Here is a 20,359-nt window from a genome sequence, read left to right as displayed (position 1 = left end):
TACAATAAATTGTAATCATAATAAAACTATGATAGACTCTCCATTAATAGAATATTTTTAATTGGACAGAAATATTATATTGAAAGGTGTGTTGTATTACAGACTGAAAAAAAATCCCTTTAATAAGTCTTCTTGTCTGTCTAGTGCAGGTCTGATTATAGGGTCCTTTCTAACTCTGCAATATGTGATTTTTAATAGGTGTATCTTATTCAGTGAAAGGACTATGCTATTTTATTTATATTCCTTATAATGTAAGAAAATGTTTTTCTTTTACTCAAAAGCTACCAGTTTGGACTAGCTGAACAATCTTTTTGGGAAAGGTTTCCTTCTGCCTCAGCAGACCTACTCAGACACCCAAGTGCTACTGCAGATCAAATGACAGCGAGTTCAGCGTCTGCCAGAGCTGAGCTTTTGAGTCTGTATTCCTTGTTCATTCATTCAAAAGGTAATTTTGGAATATTTCTGTCCTGAATGGACTTGACAAATGTTTTTTGACCTCAGTCAGGTTGGACTGATCTGGTACTTAGGCATTTTGTTTTAAAATATTTTATATTAACAGCCACCAGTTTATAGAGAATCTGTTGAATTTACAATTGCAAACATACTGTCTGCAAAAGTATTTCACTCTAGAGCTGCTGCAGTGGCCCAGGAGAGCTCGCTAGTGAGGAAGGACAAGTAGGGTATTACTGCTGATGCACACTGAGTGGAGAAATTCCAAATTTTTCTAGTCACCAAAACTTTACAAGTGGAAGCCACTTGGGAGAAACATGAAGACAGGCCCTTTGTTCTTTTCTTCCTCCTCCTTTCCAGTGGGCATCTACTTTGTGAGCTGGATGCCCTGGCCCCCAGCCCTGCTGTGATGTGGGACTGGCAAACTGCTGTGCACCTGTTCCAGGGGGATTAGGCACTGGTGACAGCCCATACCCAGAATTTCCTCCACAGATGGCATTACCCTTCAACAAGTGAGTCAGAACCATTTGACTTGGAGCTTTTTATAGTTGTTGTTGAGGGTAATGATAATCATCCTAATAAAGTAGTTCTTAACCTCTCATACTGAATAGTTTGCCATTGCTTGAAGAAGATACCAAGCTGTCCTTCACTCCCATCCCTATCAGCTTTACCAGCACTGGCAAAACACTGTTAAGCTTTTACAATCATCTGTTATTACAGTGGGAAGTGAGTGTTGTCTGGTGGATGAGATACCAGGCTGAGGGCAGAATTGACTCCGCTAATTAATTCACCATTGGGAAATCTAAGACTGTATTACTTCCTCTGCTATTTTGATTTTCCTAATGATAAATACATTCATTTGAGAATTCAATAAACAGCTCATGCTGAAAATCAAGTATGCCAGGATTGGTTTGCAGAACTGGGCTTTATGTTAAGTTTTCTAGTCCAAAGAATCAAATATTCTCTGTGTTGTATTCCTACATGTCGACGTGCTAATTGATTACAGAAATAATATTCATGGGTTTTTTTCTCTTTTGTCTGCCACTTACAAGGATTTATGTCGTTCTAGTAAAACAGAGTTTTTGATATAAATACTTTATTGTCTTACTTTGAAAATTGTCCAAAAATAGTTTAGGGAATGAAGGTCCTAAATATTATTCTACCCAAGCCTCTTTTTTTTCTTTTTATTATTTTCTCTTCTCTTTTTTATCTCCTTCTTTTCCCTTTTTTTTCTCTCCCTTTCTGCAAGTACATAAAAAGAATCAGGCACTTCCTGCTATCCCTAAGCACAAATTTAGTTCCTGGTATAGCAACTCTAACATATTCAGGAAGGAAGGAATAATCTTTCTGAGGCTGTAGTGCTTTTACAGCGGCTGCAGTAGCTGTCACTCAGATTGTAGCTCCATACTGGAGGAATTGTGTAATGTTTGATCTTTGGTAGTAATAAGGAAAAGGCCCATTCATAGGTGAGAATAATATGCATCGTGCAGTACAGTGAAGCAGACAAATGTTCCTGCATAGAGGAGACTACCATCTGGTAGAATAAAACCATTCATACCAGCCACAAAATTCACTGAATAACAATAATTTTTTTTTCTAAAATAAACCCCTCCTTTCCTGGATAGGACAAAGTAAGACTGATTAGGTACCACTTGTAAAAGGTGAATTTTATGAAAGAAGAGGATATAAGTGCTCTAGAGGAGAAGGATTTGCAGGAGAAGTAGGATAAGATAAAGATTTGTGTAAAATAGGACTGGGAAATGGCTAAGTGGGAACTGTGAGCTGAGTGTGTGGGAGGAAAGGAGGCAAGCATTCATTTCACCAAACATTAAGAACAGAAAAAAGGCACGGGTGGAGGGCAGATTTCTTTTTGTTAGTCTACTTTTAATTGACCTGTTGATTTCAGTTCCTGCAGGGCATTAAGACAGTGTTCAGTGGGCTTTTAATGTACATTTATCAACCAGCTTGTTGTGAATAGTTTCTATCTGCTCTTTTTTCTAACTACTCTACCTCACTAAAAAAATCCAAGTGACAACCAGCCTGAGTCACCTTTCAATTTAAGAAGATTCTACTTGATTTAGATCCAGCTGCTTTGCTTTAAATATATCAGCTGTTAATTTTAAGCAGCACACTGAAGGGCTGCTCTAGCTTTCACCTGTGAGCAGTCAGGTCCAACATGCCCTCACACCCTTACAAGCCTTCTCCTGGCTCCCATGGCAGCAGATGTGAGGACAGAACAGCACAGAGTGGGTTACACTGTCAGTGTGGGAGGGAAACAGCTGCCTGGTAAAGCAGCTTTTTGTGGAGTATATCAAGTTCTGGCCCTGTTTTGCCATAAATTAGCTGGTTTAATAAACATTCCCTGCAGCCTTTAGTAAACAGACTGTTTCATGCTTGAACTTACTAACATGCTCTTATCTTTGCTATAAAATGTATATAATCAGGAGAGATTTCCAAGTGACAGAGTGGATTTGTGAAAACATCCGCATAATGTTTTTCCATTGCTTTCAGCTCCGTTCATGGATTTGCTGGCTGAGACAATGTTTGGGGTAAAGTCACATGATCAATCTGCATTTTCTTGCAGTCTTCCTGGGCTTTTGCACCATTCTTTTTCATGCCAGGTATTCTGTTATCTGTAGATCCGGGCTCCTTCTTTTAAGGGTAATAAATCAAAATTATACAGTGCTTAGGATTTCAGTCAGAGAGATTATGTCAGAATTAGAACATTCCTGAGTGAAGGTCATATAAATCAATCCTTCAGTTATTCCATTTTCAGTTTCATTGTAATGAACAGTCCCCTGCTTGCAGTGAGAAGGCTTATGGTGCTAGAATACTGATAAGATGATACTGCATTGAGAGTACATTTTCAACTATTGGATGAAATCTGCAATGCGATATATGACATATATGCAAGGGTCTGAGCTGAAAAGCCTTGAAATTGTAAAATTATAGCATTCTAGGGATGAGACTGGTTTGCAAAATCATTGAATCCTCTTTATAGCAGAAAAAAATTTAATGTGCAGAGTAATAACAGAGGACTTGTAGTAGAAATGTAAAAGCAAACCACATCACTCTTTCAAGCTATCATGTTAAACAGGTTAATGGCATATTGTTGTGCATGCTTAACACAGGGGTGTGATTTTTACCTGGGTAGTAATGCACAACAACTAACATCACTTTTCCTACTAAAAATACTTGACAAGTGATGTTGCTTGTAGTAACATAATGTAGCTAAGTAGCCATTTTAACTGCTTGCAAAATTGTAATACTGAGAAGAAACTTGGCATTGGGATCAGACTGATGGGATTTGGTGTATGCTGCCAATTATTCAGGTTATTGTCTAAATTCCTTGATCAAACATACACCCTATATGTACTTCCTAATGTATATATTGAACAGGACAGTATAAAGCAAATGCTACCCTTTGAACACACTCCCACTCACTTTACCCTGGGGAAATTGCTAAAACATGCATATCTCTATTTATTGACTATACACAGCCCTCCACTGACATGCCAGTATTCCAGGGCCTGTATGTTCCAGTCTACTCCCTTCCCTTTGACTAGCTCTGCACTCCCACCAGCTTCCCCCTGGGTTAGACATATTTGGTTACCACTCAGCCCTGATTTCCATGTGGCTTCCTCCAGTTCCTGTGCACCCCTGCCCTGTGCAGAAGTGCAGCTGGAGGCCACAGGGAGGATGAAGAGGAGGAGCTCTCCAGGGTTCTGCTCAACCTGAGGTGAAAGGATCTGGGGAGAAGTTCCTCAAACCTGGCCTTCAATCCAGCAGCTTGAGTAAGCTTGTAGAAACCCCCAATAGTATCACATTGGTAAAGGTTCTACCTTGTAAGGTTAAAAATCGAAAAGGAATTTTGACAACTCCTTATTTACCTGCCTGCATTGTGATATTGAGTAGTGCCCTGAGTGTGGAGATTGCAGTCCTCCTCCACTTGGTGTTTCTGAAGGGATGGTAGACCAATGGAGGGGGGAACGATGGCTGTGGAGGAGGTGACAGACTTCCAGGAGCAATGATGAAACTGAACTCACCAGAAGGGGGCCTGCAGCTGATGGATTCAATTTCTGAGGATCCATTCAGGATCATCCATCATGCTGGGAATTGCAGGTAGCCCTGAAGCAATGTGAAACATAGCTTTTAAACAAAAATTTTAACAGGAAATGTTAAGGACGTGCCTTCAACGTTATCTTTCTGGTTTTACTGGTAATCTAACAGGTGATGACCTTTTTATTGGCAGCTTCAGCAGGGACATTTGGAAGAGCTGGCTTCTCTGTGCTACCTGATGGATTGACCTGGACTTGGGCTACACAGGGAAAATATTTGCACAGTTTTTAGCTTGCACCGAGCCTGCTGTTCCTGATTGTAGGAGTTGAGGGATGACAAGCCTAGGACAAAGCACAAGGACCACAAAGGCCAGTGATAACCATGTGAAAAACAGAGGAGCCAGAAGGAATAGGGAAGAGATAAAGGGGCACAATAAGAAGTGCACTGGGATATTATGCAGCTCTTCAGGAAACAATCACAGGTGTTAAGCAAGGAGGAACAAATCTTTCCATAATACCAGACTTGATCAAAACCAGCCTGAATGTGAGTGTGGCTAGGTGAGCATGGCTTGTATGTGCCTCTGCAGTGCAGAGGCTTGAAGGCAGGTTTTCCACCAGCACACGAGCTGGGACACAACGATGCACAGGTAACCTTGGTGACAGAGGCAGGACTGAAACAGCGAATTCACAGCTCCCAGCTCTGTGCTCAGACCCCCAGACTCTGTTCTGTGTGTGTTTATCAGCAGCAATGAAATACAAGTCACTGCTGCAGGCAGCAACACTCTATGCTCACCCTATTCCTCATACTCCTTCTTTAAACACTCATTTCTGACTATGACCAGAGATTGGATAAAGGGACTCACAGGCCTTTGGTTTAGCCCTGTGTAGTCATTCTAGTTTCCATGATGCCAAATGAAGCCTTCATCCAACCTAAATAAAGAACAGGATGTGGCACTGTTAGTTTCTTTGTTTACACTGTCTTAATAAATTCTAGAACAAATGTACTCAATTTGGATGCAAAAGAACATTCTCTTACTGTCAGCTCTACAAGCTGGTCTTGAAAGCTGATAGTCACTGAATTCTTTTTGTCCTGTGCATCAATGCAAGGAAAGCTGTGGAGACAAAACCTGTAAATTTCTTCTGCAGTACCTCTTCCCTGCCTCCACATCCTGCCTCAGCACTGTCTGCAATTCTTACCTTCAGCAGGTTTATGAAATGTCTCAGCTGAATAAAATTATATTGTAACTGATATAGGAGCAGGATTGGAATTCATTTCATCTTTATTACAGTGAAATGAAATTAGTTATATTGACAATTCAGTTATGAAGGGAGCAAAAGCTACAATATTTTTTATACCCATGTTAGTAAAATAACTTGATAATCCTGATATGCTGTATAGAACAATTATTTTTGTATGATGCTGTTTCACAAAATAATGTAAATATGTGGACTGCATAGGTGTTTCTAGGCACAGAATTTGCTCACAAGAAATAATATGTGATCTTACTTTGCTTCAGTAAAATTCCAGTTTATCTTCATTTTATTCATTCGCTTTGTGATACCTAAGTTTGCCATAATAAAGGCTCTTGGGGTTCTAATTAGTGATTTTTGTGGAACACCGTTTACCACAGTGAATTGAGAAAAGGTCAATTTTCCAGTAACCTGGAAAATACTTGGATTGAGCACATTGTCTTTCATGTTGGTTTATCTAGATAATTCAAAGTTTTAAACAGAAAGGTAACATATAATGATTAATATGATGCCTTCTATCACTGGAGGAATATATTATCAAAGCCTGTCCTAAAAATTTCTTTCAACCAGATCTGTCATTTTTCATTTGGACAACATTGACTTGTTCATCTTTTTTGTTTGAAATATGCTTTACCACACACACACAAGAAACCCCAAAGTAGTCAGAGAAAGGAGATACCTTTGAGAATCATCCCTAATATATTTCCATTAATCTAAATGCAGTAACAGCCATAGTATCCAGGCTATATGCTCTGCAAGGAGAGAAACAGAGTTCCATACACAAAAGGCATGGTCTGGTTAAATCAATTTGTATAGCATCTTGTCTCCACATATTTCAGAGCACTATCCTTCTCAATTAACGTCAGCCCTGCTCTGGGAATACTCTTTGGTAGTTAACTGTTGCTGTTAGAGAGCTAACTTCAGATTGAACACAGCTGGCTTATGTATTTTGCTGTTAATAGTTGTGGTAATGGAACAACAAATTCAAGGGGAACAAACTACTAAGCAGAATGCAGAAGATTTTCAACCCAAATAAATCAACTTTAAGGATAAGAAAACCCAAATGTAAATTTCTTTTGACTTTCTCCTGATTAAAAAAAAAAAAAATTCCAAACTTAAGGTAGGTCTTATGGTTTTTCCCAGATTTCTAAGCCTTTGGCATATTGGGGGTTGCATACATGCCTCTGTGCAAACACCACTAATCTCTAGAATATTTCATTTTAAATTCATTCTTTGGCAGTTCTTTACTTTCATTTCCATTTACATCAAAGTCAAACAGAAACCCCTCAAAAGCCCAACTCCTCACAGAGCACAAGAATGAAGAAGGAGCAGATACAAAGTTCAGGGAGGGTATGAAGAAAACACGTAATGCACGTGTGAGAAAGATCACAGATGAAAGAAGAAGAAAGCCAGCTGAAGAAAGGAGATGAAGGAAGGCAAGTGCAGGGCAGATTTTTAACACATCTCAGTCTTGCTGTGGCTTTTATGGGTAATTAATTACCCACTAGAGGGAGATCGACTGTAACTTGTTGCCAGGTGGATTATGGCAGAAGTAGGACTTGGTAAAGTGCAAAGGGGAAACCCTGTGGTAAGAAAGCAAGAGAAGCTAGAAGTTCCTTTCCTTGGTAGAATTTCATTCTGTGTAAGTTACCAAGCGGACTGAGATCTCTTCCCTTTCTGACCTGGCTTTCATTATATTTCTACACAAAAATCCCCACCTTTATTAACCTGTTTGTTCTGTTGGTGAGAGGAACACGTGGAGTTTAAGGGTGGCAGAAACAGTGCAGTCCTTGTTAGGACTACACTGCCATAGGCCCCCAGCATGGGGTGAGCCATTCACGACTCAGTCAAGTGCTTGAGACCCCCTGACAGTGACCCTTTGGTCCACATCAAACACCTCCGTGGATCCAGGTTAGGACTTGTATCTCACAGCTTTTATTAACTGCCCATGGGTAATCATTTATGGTCTCTTACTCTCACCTCGATTTCTGCAGAGGAAGCTTTTAACGTTCAAAGCAGGCTTAGGCATGTCCTTTCCTCAAGGGAAACCAAGAAAGGAAGTAGTAATGGATGCTTAGAATTGGAAACAGATTATAGGAAAAGTAGCTCCTACCCATTTGTGTCATTCATGCTTCTGAGAATCAGTAGTTTAGGGATTTACTAATTTCCAAAGAGGACACTGCAGCTAGACAAGCATGTGTCAGGGACTTCATTAAGCCTAGCTCCCCTGAGTGTATCTATTTTCTTGTTGAGCCTATTTATTTATATTTTGAGACCATCCTGTGGCAATGAGTTTATATGAAAATATATTGCCTTCTGTTCTTTTTTAAACCCTGCTGCCAGATAAACTGGTTTAATTAATATGGCATTATGAGCAGCAATAATAACCATTTTTATTCACTTTCTTCCCACCTTCATTATTTTCCAGACCTCTATATGTCTCCTTCCTGTTGCAGTACAGAATTCTACCCCACTCTGGCTCCACTGATACTAGGATTTTTGAGTAATATGAAGGCTTTTCAGAGTTAAGCTATTAGCAGTGAAAGTGGTCTTAACTCTAACCTTGCCTTTCTGCATAAGAACTGTTGGATACAGAAGAACATAATGTGAATTTGGAAAACATGCATAATTATTTCCACACAGGAAGTTTGCAGTTGATAGTTTGGTGTCACAGACAGAAATGACTTGTCTAACATGCCATGAACTAAGTAAGAGCAAAACAATTATCTAATGCCTGTGAACCCTCAGGGTCAAATATAGTCTCTGCTACCATGTGCAATGCCAGAAAAGCTTGCTGACAAACACCAGCCATCAAAAACACTTCTTCCTCACAAACTCCATGTCATAGTTTCCGAAGTGGCCTGTGGTAACATCCTGCTTACCTTCAAATTCCCTTAAAAATACTACAGGGGGTTCTGGGTACTACTGGTTCAATAACCCTGGTTTAATTATTAAAAACATGGCATGACTTCATTTATCAGTGGCCTGATATGATCCTTAAACAAATCAGGTTAAGTAAATGTAAAGCAATGAATTTGCAAAATCCAAATATAAGCAACACATTCGTATTGCTTATCCAAAGCAATCCACAGAAAAGAAATTGGGTATACAGGACATTTGCAGACCTAGCAGAGCAGCTGGCTGTGCTCTGTAAGAAAACTAGGCACAGGTGCTGGGATTGTGCCCAGGGCCCTGATTCCCAGCTGGCACGCTGAAAGAGGCTCAGGGAGAGTTAGATGTCTGTTCCTTGGGAGGAGAGGCCTCGCAGAGGGGAGAAGGTTGTTCCCTTGGCACAACAGAGAAGCTCTGCTGGCTAAGCCAGATTTTTGTTGATATCTGTTGGGCATATTTCCTTTTTCAGCTGTTGGATTAGTGATTAGAAAAGAAAATGATTGATATGTGTCATATAGGAATGAGTGTGAGGCTTGCCACCCTGACTGATGAGCAGGCTGCATGGCTCACTTTTACCTGCTGCACAGATTAGTCCCAAGGAGCTCCTCTTGCTCTATCCAGCTGATGAATTTCTAGATATTTGCAGACCCCAGCTAAACCTTCAGTTTGTACACAAAATTCCCTCTTGTAATTGCTTTGAGAGGAGAGCTCCTGCTTTGGGGGACTTTACTTCCCCTGGATACTGATCAAATCCAATGGCAAAGTCTTTTACGTCAGCTTGGTATTTTCTCACATACACGACTTGCTAGACACGCTTTGTACACACATGCAACAGGATTAAAGCATATAATGTGTTACGGAGAAAATACCTAATTGCTTGAAGGTAACAGGATGTTTGGGGGTGAATGCCTCCCAAGACTGTCTCTAGGGTATACTATAATAATAATAAAGTGAATAGAGGCCTAAGACAGGCAGGAGAGAGGTTGCTGATTACATGGGAAAGCCCAGACAAAGCGTCTTCTGTTTCTGGTGCCTGAAATTCAGCCACACAAGAAAAAGGCAGGATACTGGCAAAGCACCACTGGGATGTACTTGTGCTGATGGCTCTTTGTTGTTTTTCTATAGCTTCACATCACATTTTAACAGGTATTTCCCCTCAAGATTATCATACAGCTACAAATAAGTGTTGTCAACAGAGCTGCCACTTCACTTGACTTGGAGATTACCATGCATTCTGTCTCACAAAAACAAAGATTAAAATGTTAATTTTTATCTCTAGGACTTTTATGATGCTATCTGGCAAGAAACAGGATTTGATGTTACAAGTACACAACTGCACTGATCCTTTACCACTCTGTGTGAATGTCTCTGATAGCAAAGGGACATGGCATGCATTTGCATGTGTGGAATTGGGGCCCAACAACTTAGGTCCTGCTGAGGTCAAGGCACTGAGATCCAGACAAACACTGATTTGGAAAATTTACAGTATAGAGGATGGTTGTAGAAAGGGAAAGTGCACTGACCAATCCAAAGGAACCAACTCCTTTTTTAAATCTCTTAATCTGCTTTTCATTATCTCTGTGGGGAGGCCTCTTGAGAAAAGCAGCTCTTTGACTTGAATGAAGGAGGGGCTGTGGGCTTGCATGCTGGAATGGGGAGGTCATTGTACGGCAGCTCGGAAGATAGGAGTGTCAGTCAGGTCAAGGAGAACAGGATGAAAAAGTGTGAGATCTGTGTTACAGGCTTGGTCTGGATTATGAAAGGTAGAAGGTTTAAAGCTGAAAGGTAAATAAGAGAGAGTGAATTCAAAGGTGGGAAAGACACATTCCGGTAGGGTTATTCAGGCTGACTGTAAGGGAAAATATGAGCCAGGACTGATAAGATCATCAGCAAAACCAGCAAGAAAGAGGTAACGACAGCAGAGGCCCGAGGGGGCTAAATTCTACACGGGAATTTTAAGCATCAGGCAAATGAACATATCCATCTTCAGTATTTTTCATTTGCTCTTTTAACAGAAATGCTTAGCTCTGCTCACCTCCTCTGAGGCAGAGAAAGCACGAATATGCCTGGGGATGATGGGACAATGTTGCATTTTGCCGGCACCAAGTCATATACAGCTGTGCATATGCTGGCTGTAACCTGCTCCTCTCCAAACCAGTACTTACCGTAAGGAGCCTCAGCCTCACAAAATTGCTAAGGAAAGTTACATTGCTGCCATTAAAATGGCCCTTGGAAGTAGCACATTTTTCTCCTTTTTAGAATACAAAGGTAAAAATTCTTCTAAAATGTTTCTTTAATGGACACAAACTGAAAGGTATCTGCTTTTCAGGGACCTCCTGTCTTTCCAGTACTCCTGTAACACTGCTTGACTTCACCAAGAATTTTGTGATATACAAGAAGTGCGGGAACAGGTCTACAAAATCTGGGATGGGGTGGAGGAGAGCCTCCCCAGTCACTTGCATTTCTTGTCTTGCTTCTTGATAGGTGCATAAAAGCAGTGGTGGCAGATTTAGGGCTTTTATTGACAGTAACACAACATTTGGTGTTTTCTTAAAGACCTAACTCTGAGAGGCAGATAATGACATAAGATTGTTGGCTTTCTGCATTTCTGATTACAGACAGGAACTTGCAAACCCTACAGCCTAAAAAATCCTGGAGACCAAGAATAACTCTAAATGCATAGTTTTAAAGCCTGTCATTCATAAAATCAAACTGATTCATTTGGAGGCACAACAGGTTACTTAAATACAGCACTGATGATTCTGCAGTAAAATCTCAGTCTTTCTCATATCAGCTGGAGCTAACAGGTGTGTTTGTAACACTAGAGACTCCTTTTTTTCCCTCCCTCTGTATTTCTCAAAGACCAAATCAATTTGCTTTTTTTAGCTACATTCACCTTTTTTTTTTTTGGTTGGGCACATAGCCTGAACACTCCCTGCCCTCCCTCTGCTTGATCCTGCCTTGGCCAGAACCTTGTGGCTTTCTCCCCATGTGCTCCTCCACTGCCCCAGTCTCGCTTTGTGCAGCTTGTCCCGTTTCACATAAGCTCCATCTGCTGGGAAAAGGGAGAACCTCGGTGGTTTTCATTCTGAACTGCAAATGCTTTTCCCTCAATTTGGAAAGATTTTCAAAATTACCTGTTTCTGCTCCCCCAGCTGTGCTCTTGCCAACCTGCATGGCAAATTTAACTAATGACAACCTAATATGTTATTTGTATGGCATTTTGTGTTGCTAATTTGGGCCAAGCCTAAGCAATCTTTTAAAATACCACTTTTTGACTTGAATTTGAGCAGGTAGTTAATTATCCTTGGATGGGGAAAGACTGTTTGCAGCACGTTATTGCCATCCAGGCACTCTCTACATGGCTTTTCAGGGCAGTGTTTGAAGAGGCACCCAGGGCAGCCTGTTTCTGTGCTAATGTGTAGCCAGTGCTGCTTGTTTTTGGCACATTTACTGACAGGAATGAACTTGTGACCTGGACGTACATACAGCAAATCTGTAATCCAGCCACCACTTGAACTTTTACCTTTGGGTGTAACATTGACAGAGCAACAGGCTTCAGTATCCCATGAATCCCTCCTAAAAATCCCTGATAATGAATGGAAGTATTTTCTTTAAAAAACTACTAATAATCTGTTGGCTTTCTCCCTGGAGTAGAAACTTAATGCAACTTGCTACACAGTAATGTTCCCCCCCCCTTTCTTCACATTTACGCTGAACATTGGTGAATAAAGATGAGGTTAATCCCTTATTGTTAAACCTATTCAAGGAGACAACCTGGGGTTGCCATGGAAACAGATTCTACAGCCTAAAAGCATAATTCTGCTCTGAAGGACTGTCTCTGGGCCTGTAGTGATACGTAGCTTATTGAGTCACACTGTGTACACAAACACGATGTTGCAGCAGTGAAATGGCAAAGGTGCCTCCCAGCTCATCAGATGTTAATTACCCCCCCCACCTCCTCCCACTTACAGCCCAGAGCATCAAGCACTGCACCCCCTCCCCCTCCTGAATCCCATCTCCGGCCCTTCCTGCCAGCTCCGCTTGTCCTCAGGGTGTACTGGGGAACAGCCCGTGTCTGTGGCTCCAGCAGGAGTGTCACAGATTTGGCACTGTCACAAGCTACGGGGCACCTCAAGCTGGGAGTGGGGGGAGCTGCTATCCATCCTCAAAAACATCTACAGGATCTAGGAGAGCTTCCTGGGCCGTGTCTTCAGGGAAGGGGTGACAAACTTACAGTTCTCCTCCTTGGTCGTATAAACATTTGCCCCTCAATTTCTAGATAGATTTCTAAACTTCCTCAGTAAGAATTATAGATTCATCTGCTCCTTTGTCATGTCTATGCAGGCAATGCAGAGCCCTAGGGTTGTTCTGTGCTTTTATAGGTCTTATGCATCATACCTCTTTCAGACAAGTGAAACAGTCCTGCCTTTGTGATATCACTGGGCTCTGCTCACACAGCAATAAAATACATATTTCAGTACTCACACAGCCTATAAAAACCATCAAAATTTCCTTTTATTTGAAGGTTGTTTTGAATTGGCTTAGACAACTCCTACCTTGCTTTTGCTTCTATTTTATATCCAGGGGGAAAAATTATATTTAATGTAAAATAGTAATCTTAGTTTTGTTCAAATATTACATTTATTTGAATGATTCTCAGAATCCCTATTACATCCATCTAGAAAGAAGGCTTTTTATTTCTTCCTTTTAGTCTCTCTCATCCTGTTCCTGCTGGAAAACTGATTTTTCAGCAAGATGGCTGACGACTTTTCCAGACAACATGTTGCCTTAAGAACCAGGTCTAAAATGGCTGTGTAGCAGTTGATTTTTTTTTTTTAACAAAACCCCAAAAACCTAGTAACTATGTGGTATCATGTTTTATCCTGGGGATAAGTGTTTTCTCTGTGAGATCATGGCTGTTGCTCTGGCTGGAGTAGAAAATGTTTTTCTTTAAAACAAAAACTAACTCCTGTGGAAGGCCCATGTGCCACCTACCGTCAACTCAGCGTTTTCCTGTGGGAGCAATTTGTACAAATACTTGAAGATTTTTAATTCTTAGTCTTTCCTTAAGCATTACTTCACAATGCTTGGTAAATTAACACAATCAATTACTATTTTTAAACTGTATGTATCTATTTAGGAAATTTTCACAGAGTGTATAATCAATCCTTTTCATATACAGTAGCAAACCCTGTAACTTCCAGGTATAAACAAATCTGGAACAAAAGACTGTACAAAAACATAACGAATTCAGCTCTGAAAAGGCCCATGCATCTACATTGTCTGCCACCCTGAATACTAATGAATTTAATGAAACTATTGAAAGGCTGGTTACTTGTCTGCATAAATGTATTGAGACCTCTGTAATCATCTGTTTGCTGTCTGAAACCTCTTGTCAATAGTTTAATGACTTCAGAGCATATTATTCTTCTTGTATAGGCTTCATATAATGTTTCTACATAATTAAGCAGCTTTGTTAGAGGAACTGCCATTAGTTGCCCCATTTCATTTGGTTTTGTTATCAGCCAACCAGAAAGAATAAAAGAATAACAAGAGAAAGATACAAACGCAGTCTAGTGAGAGATGTGTAGATTGGGAAGATGTTGTTTGGTTGGTTTTTTTTATGCCATTAACATAAAGCACTATTGTGAAGTTGCACATTTTAAACAATTTTAACCATTTAAATGCAGTACATATTTAAATACTTGCAAAACAAACACAGCTGGCTAAAAATCTTGCAGTGCATTTGGGAGTCTAACATTTTAAAAGCAGCTCTAATAAGTATATAAATAGTAATAACAATTTGTTAATTATCACTGAACATAAACAACAGTAGCATTTCTATAGCCATAGTGAGAAAAGTGTTGTGACTTTTTTTTAATATTCAGATAATTGCATAGTCCATCTTGACGAATACTTTTGAATTTAAAATATAAGTAGTATAAATTTAATCTACATTTTTTGTACTTTGAAGAAACCCTGAGCATCTTTAAATACATAAAAGAGCTCCATAAAATTACCAACTAATTTCCTGCATTTGCCTAGTCCTAAGCATGAACACATTAACTGCAAACTCACTTGCTTTTTATTGCTACGAGACACTGTTTTCAGTCACGTTTTGGGTCAAACCTGAACGCTTCTGCTACCCCTTATGTATAAGGTTAGGTAACATGTATTTTCCTTGGGGTTGAGGCAGGTGTGGAGGTGACCAAGTGCCTGGTGTTGTGAGTTACCTGTGAGGTAGGAGAGGTCTGATCCCACAGCTCCCTTGTCCCCCTGGAGCCCTGTCCTTGGGGCAGCCATCTTGTTGGCAGGGCTGGCAGCCATCTTGTCCACAGAGAGTCCCAGCAGTTTTTCCATTTTTTCTGGAACAAGGAAGGCATTAACACCCAAACCTCACGTACACAGTTTGTAAAATGTCACTGTTCTCGGATTAAATTATAATTTTTGCAGTTTGATTCCTGTTATTCACTGCAAATGCCAATACAGTAAAAAATAAATTAAGTACATAATACTGCATTAACTGAGTACTGAAATATTTGGTATGAAATCCTACTGCTGGCCAGGACTCGACTAGCACGTGGAGAATATCATACTGCTTGTAGTCCAACTATTAACCAGAACTAGTGTGGAACATTTGACAAATGACCGATTTATGTGCCATTTCCTATCAAAACCACCACAGCTCCCCCAGAAAGCCGTTTTTTCTGTCACACCCCGAGATCCACAAGCAACACACGTGTGTGCAGCAGAACGCCTGCCGCCAACCCTGGCGTGCGGGAACACGGCCGCACCCACCGCAGGATCACGGGGCCGTCAGGGCTGGAAGAGACCTCTGGGCATCACCCGATCCAACCTCAGCCAAAGAGGAAAGCACCGTGCGCTGCTGGAGCGCTGTACTTTGCGCCGGGGTTATGTGTGGCCACGGCGCTCCGGGCCGCTCCGTGAGGCACCGGCGCCCGCCCTTCGCAGCGGGCACGGCCTGTGGCTTTCCCGGCGTGACGGGGACCGTGGGCTGCGAGCGAGCCACGGGGAAAGAAACCCCGGCATTAGGACAGCCCCCGATACCCATCGCAGCTCTTGCCGGTCCCCTCAGGCGGCTGTGGGGAAGAACCACAGCCGCGCCCGCCCCTCGGTGACGCCATCCCCGCCGCCCTCACCGTGCGCTCCGGACTACGGCTCCCGACGTGCCCGGCGCCGCGGGGCGGTGCCGGGGAAACGCGGCTCCCGGGCGCTGCTGGGCGTGTGGGGATCGCCGCGGCCCGGGCGGTGGGACAGGAGCGGGGCCGGAGCCGCCCGCCCTCCCGCCGAGCGCCGCTATGGCGTCCATGCTGCTGCAGAGCTGCGGGCGGCGCGCCTGCCGCCTGCCCCGAGCGCTGCGCCGCCCGCCACGGCCCGGTGAGGCTCCCCGCGGGCCGCCCGCCGGGCCTGGCCGGGAGGGTGACGGGGAGGGAGAGCGGCCGGAGGCATCTGGGGGCTCCGGGCGTGGGCGGAGAGGCCGCTGCGGGAGGAAAGGGCCGCGGCCGAGTCCCCGCCGCTCTGTCCGCCGGGGCTGGCGCTGCTCCCGGCACGGCCCACGCTCGGCGGCTGCTGCGGCCTCTTCGCATGTGCTTCCGCGGCAGCGTGGTTGGAGGGGATGATTTACCCTAAGGGCAGTGGGACACGCGTGTCTCCTAAATGCCGGCTGGTTGGGGAATGGAGAAACACGTGTTTTTTTGTTAAAGTCTAGGAACGCGTTACTACGTCTCGGTCCTGCCTGCCTTGCTCTCGGCGGGGCTTGGGTGTGAAGTGGGGTTGTCACTAGTCATGTACTTCTTCTCTTTATGAAAGCACAAGGGATGTTTTCTTAGTCTGTGTTAGGGACGAAACATGAATTTGCCTTTTTCCAAGTGGCTTTGAACGCTTAGGAAAACAAAAAGGAAGTGCATCGTGTGATACTGATTAATAATGGAGATAATTTGGCAGTTTAAATATCTCTGGTTGGTGAAGCTTTATGGCATGAAACAACTGACAACTTGTGAGGATAACTGCGAGGCCTGTGGCTGCTCTTTTCATCCTGAGCTGGAATGGCAGGGGGTGAGCGAGGAATTGCCTGTCTCTGACACAGAGCCCTGAGCTGGAATGGGGTGAGCGAGAAATTGTCTGTCTCTGACACAGGGCCCTGAGCTGGAATGGGGTGAGCGAGGAATTGCCTGTCTCTGACACAGGGCCCTGAGCTGGAATGGGATGAGTGAGGAATTGCCTGTCTCTGACACAGAGCCCAACTTGTCATGGGAGTGCTGTCACTGAGAGCAGGGCAGCTGCACGCTCACATCCAGGCAGACCTGATGAGCTGTAGGGATGCTTGTTCATTGCAAAGAACAGCTGTCCTCTTGGTTACCAATAGTCACTCAAGTGTGGTATCTTCCTCTGACTGATGGGTTTTGTGAGCTCCTGTTGTAGAGTCTTTTATTTAGGTTAAGCCTGGACAGTGTCCTGAACAAAAACCTGGGGTATCCTAACTACATAGTTTATTTAAAATGGGGAGAAGGCGCATCCATGTACCTTCAAATTAGGTGGGAGCTTTGATTGTTCTTGTGACATAGCATAAAAAGTACTGCTAATGATTGCTGCAATTTTGGTTGTTATAAATCTTAGACAATCTAAGCTGAAATGCTGTGATAGAATCAGGTAATTGGTGTGCTGTGGTGCATTGTGGTTATGATACAATACTTTTATTTGGGGTGTTAATCTATTGTTAATCTATTATTAACACATTATTCTATGCTGTATTTTTTTTCTGTATTGTTTTGCTTTACTCAGCTCATCTTCTTTGCTTTACATGTAAGTAGTCTAAGATTAAGTTAAAGCTAAGTGCTTCTAAGAATCCTAAATGTTATTCCTGTGGCGATCAGACTGTTAAGTACTGCAGGCTTACACTTCTCTAGGGACTTATTTCATGATAGCATTTTATTTTTGAAATTTCTAAACATAGTAACAGTATGGCTATTCTACATTAAAAACTTTGGGTTTGATGCTTCATTAAACTAAAGTATGAGGTTTCCCGTGACTACTTTTCCATGAGGAACATGTTAACATACAGCTTTTCTGGCATTACTGCCCTTCTTTCTTACTAAGCCAATTCTTAAATGAGCAGTGTTGAGTATGGTTAAGCAACATTCACCTCATTCAGATGCTTTTGGATGTCTGTATTATCCCAGAAGCAACGATTATGGACTTCGCCCCTTTTTGAAGGAAGTACGTCTTTTATTTCCGGGCTGGTTTACTCCTAGGTACATGGTTATAACAGAAACTGCAAAACCTAAAGAGCTCTTTTCAGAACTGGCAGAGTTGGAATTAACATTTTCTGTTAGCCTGTTCGTGCTGTACAACAAGAAGCTTAGCATGTTTTCTTATGGTAACCTTGGAATTTTGTTCTTTGACCCCTTCCTTAACATTTAATGAGCCTAGTTGGAAAGAAGGTAAGTAAAGTGGAAGTGAGAATCTCCAAGCCAGTTTTGAGTTCCAGATCATCCCTCCTAGTTCTAGGGGCACTGTCCATAGCAGGCAATGTCCTCTCCTGGTAGGACCCTTGCTTTAGGCGCATCAGGCTTTGTGGGCCTCCTGGCACTTGGGTGAGACAGATTACTGTGCTGTGACTTATCCCTCCAGACACTGAGTACTTCTCTGCTTTGCTCAGCTGCTCCTTGAGGTCGGGGATTCCTTCTGGGCTGGTCTCTTGGGTTAAGTAATTTAGCTACTGTTCTTTCTGTAAATGATGGCAAGTATCACAATGCCTTCACAGATTCTCAGGGCTTGCTTTTTGAGCCAGAAATAGACAGTTTTTCCCTGGCCCTGCGTGCCATGACAGTGAGTGTTAGAGTTTGATACAACTTGGCGTGGGTAAATCCTTTGATTTAATAATGCCACAGCTTTTGTTGTAATTTCTTCAGAGCCCACTTAGCATGGGACATGCCTTGATTATCAAGATTTTCCTCAGATAAGTTCACTTACCTTCTATACCTTCCGATTGTCCCATCTGATTTTGGCAGCATCTCTTTTCCCTAATAATCAGGGTATTTTGTTGGGGAGGGCTTTTGGCCATCAGCATTGGGAGCTTTGTTTTCTCAGATACAGTTGTCTACTTTAGATTCTGTCATAGGCCATATCTTGGTTTTGGTGGTAGGAAAGGGTACCATGGACCTCTCAAATGACCTTTGTATCCTGGTGTCTCTTAGGATTGACCAGAAATGGTAGGTTACACATGGGAGAAGCAAACCACAGTATGCCTACTCTCTCCAGCCTTTCAATTTTATTTTGGTTACAGTGAATTCTGAAAAGATTGGCCAAAGAGAGTCAACATGTTTGAAGTCTTTCTTGTGTGATTTTTTTAATGATCTCTCCGGGAGTCTTTTTGCTCTTGCCAGTAGCTACCTATTGAGTTACTGTAGCAAGGTGCTAATACAAGATTTATTTTTTTTAAGTTGCTTTAGGAAGCTGAATTTCTTTCTAGTGGGATCAGGGATGACTTTCAGTGATTGTAGATTGGTAGCATTTTATGTTGTTGATGCTTCTTCTGTGGTTGGAAGACTTTCAGACATGGCCCTTTACTGAAGCACGTGACTTGGATGATTTATGATTTGATGATCTTCCCAGTTTATTTCCAGAATGGATGCTGTTTGTGTACCTGGATAGAGGGTGCTCATAGCCCTTCTTTTGGACCTTATTAGGACTGATTCTGAGGTAGTCTGTCAAATAAAATGAATGTTGAGGGATACAGTGTTTTCTGGAAAGTTAACTTCACATGCTTTGGGTCAGGCTCTGACCCCTCTCTTCAGGACAATTTGTATCCTTTGCAGAGAGATCATGGGGTAGAGTTATTTTTACCAGGTGCTAATCAAAATGGGCAGCAATGAATTGAAATGGTGTTGTGGTTCCACCTCTCTAGTGAAGTCTCTTTAGGTTCTTGCTTGTGTTTTATTTGTTTTGCTTAAAACAAAACAAAAAGCCATTTTAGTCCTAAACACTTGGCAGGGGCTCCATTTGGATCATCTGATACTATGTTGTCATAGAGCTGTTAAAAAATTACATTTGCTTTCAGTGAATTTCCTCTGCAATGTAATTTCTTGCCTGGGGGACTTGGAAACCTGTCTTCAGACGGTTGAGCAAGAGGAAACCAACCTCACACATCCTGAGAGTTCAGCTCTACATGCTAAACAAATCTTTTTTGTGCTTTCAAAAGTAGTAATTTCTATGTAAAGATCAATCTTTTCACTCATGTATTTGTGTGCAGTTCACTACATGGATAAATGTCTTCCTGAATTTCAGAATTGGTGCTAATTATTGGTATTTTTCTAGGTAACTTGGGAGATCGGGCATGTCTTAGCTGCACATCCCTGAGGATGGCAAACAAAATGTGAGTAAATATGAATGTTTTTCTGAACTATCACTTAGTATACTGTCACAGAATGTAGGTTTAAATCTAGACAAAGTGCTGAAATGTTAGCTCCAGCTTGTGTCAGTGACAGATTAAAGGAAGTCTGAGTATTACTTGCTTTACCTGGTTGGTTGTGTGTGGGAGAAAGAAAGTGAAATCTTCCCCTTTATCCCCACTTCCTTCCTTTTTGTTTCACTTCTGATGTGAAAGCAGAAGAATATTAATGTCTGTTGGGTGATTCCAGGTGTCATAATGGGATCTGATGAGCTTCTCTCATACTTTCTCCATG

The 20,359-nt window shown here is 42.1% G+C and overlaps 1 protein-coding gene and 1 long non-coding RNA gene across 2 annotated transcripts in view; one reads left to right on the top strand and one right to left on the bottom strand.

Moving 5' to 3' along the window:
• Positions 1-1,754: 1,754 nt before the first annotated feature.
• Positions 1,755-15,020, bottom strand: LOC121355522. Its single transcript, XR_005955427.1, has 3 exons — positions 14,888-15,020; positions 4,497-4,578; positions 1,755-3,102 (listed from the first exon to the last, which is right to left on the bottom strand). It is a non-coding gene; the product is annotated as an uncharacterized LOC121355522 (long non-coding RNA).
• An 804-nt stretch (positions 15,021-15,824) lies between these two features.
• LETM1 (leucine zipper and EF-hand containing transmembrane protein 1) overlaps positions 15,825-20,359 on the top strand; it is a 28,762-nt gene continuing 24,227 nt past the window's right edge. The window contains exons 1-2 of the mRNA XM_041470923.1: positions 15,825-16,052; positions 19,992-20,049. Coding sequence (XP_041326857.1) covers positions 15,974-16,052; positions 19,992-20,049 — 137 coding nt within the window. The 5' untranslated portion in view covers positions 15,825-15,973. The remainder of the gene's footprint in view (positions 16,053-19,991; positions 20,050-20,359) is intronic.

This window comes from Pyrgilauda ruficollis, unplaced genomic scaffold (assembly GCF_017590135.1).
Source record: "Pyrgilauda ruficollis isolate IOZ18807 unplaced genomic scaffold, ASM1759013v1 scaffold1, whole genome shotgun sequence".
In the NCBI taxonomy this organism is placed as follows: domain Eukaryota; kingdom Metazoa; phylum Chordata; class Aves; order Passeriformes; family Passeridae; genus Pyrgilauda; species Pyrgilauda ruficollis.
Note: the sequence above shows the minus strand (reverse complement) of the source record. Positions and strands in the feature narration are given on the sequence as shown.